This window comes from Manis pentadactyla, chromosome X (assembly GCF_030020395.1).
Source record: "Manis pentadactyla isolate mManPen7 chromosome X, mManPen7.hap1, whole genome shotgun sequence".
In the NCBI taxonomy this organism is placed as follows: Eukaryota; Metazoa; Chordata; class Mammalia; order Pholidota; family Manidae; genus Manis; species Manis pentadactyla.
In genome coordinates this window covers 49,333,479-49,342,792 of record NC_080038.1, presented here as the reverse complement: position 1 = coordinate 49,342,792, position 9,314 = coordinate 49,333,479, and the positions used below count along the sequence as shown (strand labels likewise).

General features: G+C 46.7%; 1 protein-coding gene across 3 annotated transcripts; it reads right to left on the bottom strand.

The window, feature by feature from the left end:
• Nucleotides 1-563: 563 nt before the first annotated feature.
• Nucleotides 564-9,012, bottom strand: APEX2 (apurinic/apyrimidinic endodeoxyribonuclease 2). Of its 3 annotated transcripts, XM_057495500.1 has the most exons (7): nt 8,721-9,012; nt 7,643-7,726; nt 6,821-7,001; nt 6,120-6,266; nt 5,282-5,351; nt 1,331-1,783; nt 564-1,228 (listed from the first exon to the last, which is right to left on the bottom strand). In XM_057495500.1, the coding sequence occupies exons 1-7, from the start codon at nt 8,875-8,877 to the stop codon at nt 875-877; spliced, it is 1,446 nt and encodes a 481-aa protein (XP_057351483.1). In that variant the 5' UTR covers nt 8,878-9,012; the 3' UTR covers nt 564-874. The 3 variants fall into 3 exon arrangements, with proteins under 3 accessions (XP_057351483.1, XP_036786755.2, XP_036786756.2); XM_036930860.2 differs by having other exon boundaries at nt 564-1,783; nt 8,721-9,011; XM_036930861.2 differs by lacking the exons at nt 6,821-7,001; nt 8,721-9,012 and having other exon boundaries at nt 564-1,783.
• Between the last annotated feature and the right edge of the window lie 302 nt (nt 9,013-9,314).

Genomic DNA, 9,314 nt, shown 5'->3' with positions numbered 1-9,314 from the left:
CCATTTTCAAGGTATAAAAGAGGCTTGGCTATAGCAAGCAATTTGTTCAAGGCAATGTTCCTGGCCTTTCCAGGTCACAACACACAGAGAATATTTGCATGGGACACTTGGGTGAAGCAATACCACTTGCCTAGGAGGCAATGTTTCCTGACATTTGTGTAATTGTTGGCCCTGTCTGGCAACTCTAAGCCTAAGGGATCCATTTCTTTCCACCCTATAACTCATTTGTGGCAGCTGTGGGACGTACCAGTTGGTAAGTGCTGATTTAAGGCTGTACAGCCTACCAGAGCTTTTTGCCACACCACACCGATCTCCCTTGCTGATCAAATATCACCAGTACAGGGAACTCCTACAACTAAGCAGAGCACCTTTATGGTGAGCATCACTGCTCCTTCCTCCCCTCTCCCAGGGAGTTAGTTATGTCATCAGGCTACAGGCAGTTGACAAACCCAGTATTAAGATAGCATCTCTGACTCAACTTCATGGAGCACATCAAAATTTCCATGACGTAGTATGCTAAAACAAAGACACAGACTCTATTTAGGTACAGATACACTTCCAAGTAAGGAAGGAAGGGATTTATTATCACAACTTGGGGCAACTGGTTTCAGTGGACTTCTGATGGTAAGGTGGGATGTAGGGTGGACTGGGTCACAGCATTAAAGCATAAGAAGTCCACAAGTGAGGAGGAGCTAGACAGGAAGAAGAGAGGAAGAGAGGCCATAGAGAAGGAAGATAAAGAGGAAAGGGAAGGGTCCTTGAAGCTGGACCAAGAGGAGGAGAAAAAGGAGGCCTTGAGAGAGGAAGAGGCAACTTAGGTGGGAGCTGGCCTCAGATCACGTATAGGGTTGACCATGCCTAGGCCTGGGTTGGTTCAATTGGGCCTGCTCCAGAGGAAGAAGTTGCAGCGGGAAAAGGGGTCAGTGGGAGGACCCTGGGGCCTGGCACACATGTAGAAGTTGCGGCCCAGGTTGGGTCCTGGCTTCTTCACAGTTCGCATCACACATGGCTCTCTGTGGCCCCCACAGAGGGGTATGGGCAAAGGCCCCCCCAGCACAGACTTCCAGAATGAGGTCTGTATGTCCCTCTCATCCTTGGCCTCTGAAGCCTTGGCCTGCTCCTCCACCACTTTGGCCATCACCTCGTCTTCTGGGGTTTTTGGGGTCACAAGGGTGCCAAGGCTAGGAAGGTCCAAGTCAGGAGATGCTTGAGGACGGCTGGAGGAGAGCTGGAAATAGCTAGTCAGGTATTTTTGGCCTCTTCTTGAGCCAGTCTGACTTGGCCGAGGCCTGGCTGAGCGCACACGGGCTTTGTTTTGGTGCAACTGTACCTGAGTTTGATGACTGAGATGCAGTGCCGACCGCTTGAACACAGGATCTTCTTCGAGGTGTACTAGGAAATGAAGGATCTTGAGCTGGGTGCCTGCAAACTCAGGGAAGAAGCGGGTACACAGAGGTGGGCACTGTTTTGCTGACACAGAGGACACACTCAAGACTGCACCCACAGGGCAATGATCAGAGCCCATTACCTCAGGCAGCAGGAAGGAGGCCTGGAATGTGTCTATAACCAGGGTCCTGTCCCCAAGCACATAGTCAAGCCGGGAGCCATAGTTCAGATGACGGGCACCACTGACTACCGACCAGCAGGTGAAGGCCCCCTCCTGATTTGGTTGGAAGCAGCGGTAGCTATCAATGAAAGGCCCTCTATGGGACACATCTTGGCATCCCAGGTTACTGAGCAAGCTGTTCATCCACTTGCGCCCTGGGTCCTCTTCAAAGCATTCCTGCGAAAGGGGGAGGGGGATGAGAGAGAGGCAGAACTAGATGCCTAGAACTGTAAGGGATTTAGACCAGACAAGAATTTTACAGACAAGAAAATCTGGTTGCTCCAAAGAAGACTGCTACTCAAGATCACACAGTACAGACTGGCAGAACTGGGATTCAATTTTCATCCTTACTGATTTAAAAGCCCATGCTTGTACCTGCATCAGGCTACATTTGCCTTGTACTGGTCCATAATGCCAAATCTGAAAGCTTGTTGTTTCCTTAATCGAACCAATTCTCAGAATTGCCCACCAAAGGAATGGAAAATAGGAAGCTAAAAGTAGTTACCTAGTAAGTCATGGTGGGGTTAGGAGTTAAAAAGACTGTTTACCTTTTCATTTAAACTCTTTGGCACTACTTAATTTATCTTGTGTGTGTCAAATCCCTCCATGACCATCCCTCTATCCTGAGCTTAGAGGCTTCAGGGATCCATGAGCTTAGAGGCTTCAGGGATCCAAAGAGATCAGGGATTCCTTTGATCTCTAATTCATCTATCCATCCAATCCACCCACCCACTTATTCAATGCAACAGATGTCCAAAGGACACTAAGTATGTGTCAGGATTGATGCTAAGGACAAAGTGAGAACCTGATCTAAAGAGGGACCAACGAGGCTTTCTTTCAGGAAGTGAAGGCTGAGCAGGGGTAAAACAGGCAGTGTGTCACAAATTGAAAGAACAGCCTCTGCGATGGGACTGTAGAGGAAGGGAGCACCATAACCAAAAGACTTGTGGGGAGGCAGACTAGGTGCCAGAATACCAGTGGGAGATGACTATCATAGTCCATGCAAGCAAGAGATGATGGTTAGAATAGGGTGGTGCGAGTGGAGACAGAGAAAAATGACATTAAGAGATGATTTTGAACTAGAATCAACAGAACTTGTTGACAAAGTGAATGTGGGAAGGTGGAGTAGAAAAGAAGGACAATAATAACATAATTCCCAGGCTTCTGGTTGGGGCAACCAAGGTGATGATGGCTCTCCTTAGGGAGATGAGAAGACTGAAAGAGCCAGTCTTGTGGGAAGTGGACATATTTTGCTATTTTGGAAAGGCTCTGTTTATCATGTGACCTGGTATTAATTCCCTTTTCCGGGAAGGAAGAATGTTAGAGGTGCACTTGAGAGATCTAACACACTTCTAAACTAAGGAGAGAAGGCATAAAGGTAAACGATGCTATCACAGGAAGCAGAAAAACAGACTAAGTATGCTGTTTTCCATAGTGGATGCACCAGTTTACATTCCCACCAACAGTGCACCAGGGTTCCATTTTCTCTACATGCTTGCTAACACTTGTTATTTATTGTCATTTTGCTACTAGGCTATGGAAAACAGTATGGAGATTCCTCAAAAAACTAAAAATAGAAATATAGTATGATACAGTAATTCCACTTCTGGATAATTACTCAAAGAAAACAAAAACACTAATTCAAAAAGATATATGCACTCCTATGTTTATCACAGCATTACTTACCATAGCCGAGATATGAAAGCAACCTAAGGGTCCACTGATAGATGAATGGATAAAGAGGCAGCCATAAAAAAGAATAAAATCTTGCCATTTGCAACAACATGGATGGACCTAGAGGGTATTTTGCTAAGTAAACAAAGTCAGATAGAGAAAGCAAATACCACATGGTTACACTTGTGTGTGTCAAAGCTCTCGCTGACCATCCCTCTATCCTGATCTGAGGAGCTTCAGTGGAATTTAAAAAGCAAAACAAATGAACATACAAACAACAATCAAAAACCCAGAAACAAACTCATAAGTACAGAGAATAAGCTGGTGGTTGCCAGAGGGGAAGGGAGGTGGGGGGAGTGGGAAAAACAGCTGAAGGAGATGAGGAAATACAAACTTCCAATTACAAAATAATAAGTCAGGGATGAAAGTATGCATGGGGAATATAGTCAATAATACAATAGCTTTGTATAGTGACAGACAGTATCTACACTTATCATGGTGAGCATTTAAATAATGCATAGAAATGTTAAATCACTATGTTGTACATATGCAACTAAATAATGTTATGCCAACTATACTTCAGTTAAGGAAGAAAACAGACTGAGTAAGTGCCTTATGATGAATAAGGTGGAAAGGGACTGAAGGTTTGCACTTTGTAGGTACACTCCCTTCCCCATCACCACACCATCACCATTTTCTCCTTTTCATTTCTGCTTATTTTCCTAGCTAGGAGCTACATCTATGTTTATGTGGTTCTTCTGAAAACTCATCAAGGAATCTTCCTGCAACCCCTCCTTTGAGCCACACAATGCTGAGTTGGACTATGCCAGCATAAGTTAATGATCTCTCCCCTTATAAGGCAAGCCAAGATAAAAACTGGTGTGTAGACTGTAGGGCAGTGGTTCTCATGCCTGACTGTACAATAAAAACAGCCTGGAAGCTTTTAAAACATACTGTTACCCTGGCCCCACACTCAACAGATTGGATTTTATTGGTCTGGGGCAGTACCAAAATACTGATATTTTTGTAAAAGCTCCTTGTTCTAATGTGCTGTTGGGGATTGAGAACCATTGCCCTGAGACACTCCGAGGTGAGAGGTTCATACAAGTAAAAACAACAGAATGGGAGGGGATACCCACCAATACAGGATGCAGTGGGAAAACTCAAAATGAGAATAAATTTTATAATGGGAAGAGAGTAAAGACCTGGCTGGTGTGGATGGAGTGTGTAGGGGTACTGAGGATGAAAATAGAGACTGGGCACAGATCAGAAAGAGCCTTGAATGTGAGCCCTAGATCACTTTCTCTGCATCATGGAGGTAAGAGGGAGATATTGAAGTTTCATGAGCAGGAAAGAAAGTATATTAGGGATATAATGAAGGCAAGGTGGCATTCAAGGCCTTCATAATCTAGCCCCCAAAGAACTCTTCAGCCCCATCTCCTGCCACTCACCTCCCTTCCCATGTCACCCCCTAACAAGAAAATAAGTTACAGTTCACCATGCACATCACATAAATTTTCACCTTGTAGCCTCTGTTCATGCTAGAATGCTTTGGTCCCCATCCCCAAAGCTCTTTTCTACTTATCTTGAAGAGTCAGCCATTTTCAGATGCCTCTCCTGATCTCCAGGCTGACCCAGGAATCGCATGTCCAAGCTGCCCTAGCCTCCTGGGCTGCCACCTCTGCCTCAGACCAGTAGACACCATTCTGTAATTGGCTGGTCATGTGTCCATAGCCACAACGACACTAACAGCTCTGAAGGGCCAAGAGCCAGAACTGACTGGTAACTGACTCCCCAGCATGTGGCTCAGGGCCAGGTCAAAGGTATAGTCAGTAATGTCTATTGAATGAATAAGCAATTCTCAGTGCCTTGAGACTATTTCAAACTAAGCTTTGCTTTTCCATGAAAGAAACTATCCCTGGGCTAAAGAAACAGTGTTGCTTGACTGGCTCAACAGAACCACAGTCCGGAGTGAGGCCAGGGGCCCAGAGGAAGCCTTACCACATTGGCTGCATCCCAGTGGTCAATGCAGCGGTGGGCGGTATTCAGGTCACCCAGAATGATCACATGGCTGAAAAACACAAAGTGGGATTATCATACTGAAAGGATTATCATTCATTTCAAGAAAGGAAAGCAGTAGTCCTGGCCCATCTACTTTATTCTCGGTCCAAGAGCTCAGACAGACAACCTCCCACTTTGAGGCCAAGGTGAAAGCCAACATCAACTCATAGAAGCCTACCTCTCCAATCTTACCGTAACCTCACTGCCCTCTATGCCTGACTAACCCAATTCTCATCTCCAGAGGTGACAGTTCCTGTTTAGCAAAATCGTCTCACTGATCTCTACTCAAGGGCATCTTTCTGGTCCTTCAAAGTTGAGGTCAGATACTACTTCCTCCAGGAAGTATCCCTTGATTACTCTAATTCACCTTCACTATACTGTTCCTCTCTGGGACAAGACTTTTCATTTGCTCCCAAGGCACTTTACCTTCCTCATCTCATTTCACCCTTAAAACTATTCTGTGAGGTAGGGATTCATACACTCATTTTATTAAAGACAACATACAGACAGGACTAGTCTCAGGGCTCACAGTGAGTAAAAGGAGGAGCCAGGATAGGCGCTCAAAGGTATCTAAGTATAAATCTCATGTTTGTGTCACTTTTCCCTGGTCCTCACAGCTCTTAGAGAACTGAGCCTATTCAGGTTGACATGCTGGTGTCTTGCAACTAGGTTGTGAAGAAACTCAAAAGACAAAGATCTCATATCCCTTCCAATGGAGCTTGACACAGGGCTGGGCACCCAGAACAAACTCAAACCTTGCTGCTCATGCTTGTAGTACCTGCCAGCCGCCATGAGGGCTTCTGCTCGAATCTGCAGCAAACGATAGAAGCGCATCTTAAAAGCCAGTCGCTCAGGCTTCTCAGGGCCCGCGTGGGGGCAATACACATTGATTAGGGTCAATGTCTTCTCTTTGCCTTCCCATGTGCTGGAGAGAAGAGAACACCCCCACCAAAGAAAGGGGGATTGTTTCCGAGGCTCCCCTCTCAACACCAAGTGGCTTCCACTTACTTAATTGTTGTTCACTGGATGGACATGAAGTAAGGGGGTAGAGAGACATTAATGGGCTGGCATGCACAGGACTTGGGGACTGACTACGGCAGGGAGGAGGCTTCTAGAATGACACCCAGGTAAACTAGGTGATAGTGCTGCCATTCACAAAGATAGGACACTCAGAAAGAGAGCAACTTGGGGCAGTGAGCTCAGCATTGGCTAAGTTGCTTTTGAGGTACCTGTGATAGTAAGAGAGCTGGACCTCCCAGCCAGACCCCCAATGTAGACATGGGAGAACTCAAGGTTCAGAGGGGAATATGATTGGCCCAGGGTCACATGATGAATAGTCCAGGCAGGACTATAGTCCAGGAAAGGCAAATTTTGTAAGTTTTTCATGGTGAATGCATGTTATAAGGCAAGCCTCAGAATCATCAAACTCACAGAGTAGAAACCATCAGTGGTCAGTGACAGAAAGATATGGGCTATTACCGGATCCTGTGCTGTGTGAGGAGCGCCCGGCCCTCACTATCCAGAGCCCGAAGCTCCTCTTGGGTGAACTCATCCATGTTTCCATAGCAACCCACGTCCCTATTCTGAGTGCCAAGTAAACCACTCAGGCCTTCTTCAGCAGCTACTGGGGTAGCGCTGTCCTTACAGAAGGTGGCTACACCTGGAGACAGACAGGATACTCTTAGTAGGCCTGGCAGTCAACAGCCTACTGCTCAGCCTGTTGTTCCCACACAGGTCACCCGGGTCATCTTTATCAAGATTGGCTGTATTGACCACTCTCCCAACTCAAGGGCTATGGATGGCTACCTGGGGCAACTGTACTCAAACCCTGGAGTCAGAGCTCCTTCATCTAAAACAACTACAGAATAATAACATGTAATAAATTCTAAGTGTTTTACAAGGTAAGTGCTAAAAAAGTGTTAGCTATTTTTATTATTATCACATGGACTAATTTGTTCAATCTTTGTAATAGCCCTAGGTGAGCATTATCCACATTTCCCAGCTGAGGAATCTGAGGCATAAAGCGGTTAAGTAATTTGCCAGAGGTTGCACAGTTAGGGACTGAGGTAGCATTCAAACCAAGACTATTTAGCTCCAGCTCTCATACAATTACCACCACACTATTGTGCTTCTGAGGTCCAATAGGATAATTTTAAATATAACATTTTCACGTATTTATGTGGCTTAAGTTCTGTGGACTAAAAGCCTAAATTTCATATTACCTTCCAATCAAACACTGGAAACCCTTTCCCCCTACCTGCCTCCATCACTAATTTAAAGTCCCCAGAAAGCCCCATTTACCAGAATAGCCACTACGGTTGCGGCTGAAGCTGAAATAAGAGTTATAACCCTCAGTGATAACCAGGGGCTCTGTCAGCACATCCCCTGGAAAAAAGACGTAAGAATATGTCAGAGATAAAACTAGAACCGAGGACATACAAAGGCTTGGAATTATACTTGTAGGCTAATTCCTTGCACACATCAGAGCCAGGGCTGGGAGGGAAAATAAAGTATCTATGAATAGAGGAGTAGCTAGAAAGGTGGGGGCTAGAGAGGGAATTGATATCAAAACTACAAAGAGGGATGAGGCTATGGACTGGGAGGGGTAAAATTAGGTGGGAGGAGGCTAGGTGATTAGGTAACCAGAAGAGCTGGGGGTGGGAAATGGTATATGGAAAGGGAAACTGGGAATCTGAACTGGGGTTAGGAGGTAGGTGAAAGAGGGAATTAGAATATCTGAACTGAGGATGGAGAGAGAAATAGTTAAGGGGTCTCAGAGGGGATGCCTAGTAGAGGGAAGGAATGGAGAATTGAGCTATAGGTGGGAGATTGCTAGGAAGGAAAGGGAATTAGGGGAATCTAAGTTTGGGGTGGGACATGAGGTAGGAATGATGAGAAGCTGAGCTGGGGAGAAGAGATGGGGGTGGAGATAGGGGGACTGGGGATCAAAGGAATAAAAAGGAGGAAACTGGGAAGTCTGAGCTGGGGGCAAAAGTGTGGTGTTAGAGGGTGTGAGCTTGGGGAAGGAAGGGGTAACTGGGGGATCTGACTTGGGAATAGGAGATGGAGAGTTTGGCAGGACCGGAAATCTGGGGACCGAGCTGGGGTGGGAGAATGAGTGGGAATTAGGGGATCTGAGTGAGGATGGAGGTTGCAAGGGACAGGGGATTAAGGTTTTACTGAGGGCAAGGGACGAAGTGGGAATTACAGGAGATCTAGCTGGAGTGAGAAACAGGGGCTTAAGGGAGAGGCTTTCAGGATTCTGGGCTGGGTCTAGGGGGAGGACGCTAAGGATAGAAAAATGGGATTGAAAGGGGGGCAGCAAAAGTTAGTGGAAAGGCTAAAGTATGGTAAAGGTCCTGTATTCTTGAGCGCTCACGGGTCACTTTGGTCTCCTGAAGGCAGACGATGTCAGCATCCAGCTTCTCCAAAATGCGCCCCACAGCCATGGCGGCACAGTTGCTAGGCTCCTCGTATACCACCCCTTGCAGGGGGCTCCGGATCCCATTGACGTTCCAGCTCACCACGCGCAACATCTTGACAGCGAACTGCAATGCCTTTTAGCTCGCGTAGAACCTAGGGTCAAGCGAACTGGACGTCCCAAGCCCGCCAGGCCCTGCCTTCCGCGCGCATTTGCGCAGACGTTTCCGTGCGTGCCAGAACACGGAAGGACGCACGTAAGGCGGTGCTTTGAGACCCTCGGTTCCCATTGGCTGGAGAAGCGGAAGCTAAAGGCGACTATTACTTATGTAGGAGGAATGAATGGAGAGAAAAAGGCTTCCATCTGGACTCCTCCTCCACCCGCTGCACTCCGGCCCACGCACCTGAGTCTGACTGCATTTCTTCTCGTCTTAAAAGTCCTCCCGGTGCTTCCGATTATTTACAAACAGGATTTCGCCACTTTTGAAGCAGCGGAACCGCGCAGCAACTGAAGCCCCTCCCCCAGTGAGACCGACCACTACCCAAGTGCTCA

Bases quoted from the DNA above. Each gene is read 5' to 3' on its own strand.
- APEX2 (XM_036930860.2), bottom strand. From the start codon at position 8,877: ATGTTGCGCGTGGTGAGCTGGAACGTCAATGGGATCCGGAGCCCCCTG. The intron at 7,727-8,720 runs GTGAGCGCTCAA...TCTTTTTTCCAG, and splicing joins TCAGGAGACCAAAGTGACCC to GGGATGTGCTGACAGAGCCC. The intron at 5,352-6,119 runs GTACTACAAGCA...TGTGTTTTTCAG, and splicing joins GCCCTCATGGCGGCTGGCAG to CCATGTGATCATTCTGGGTG.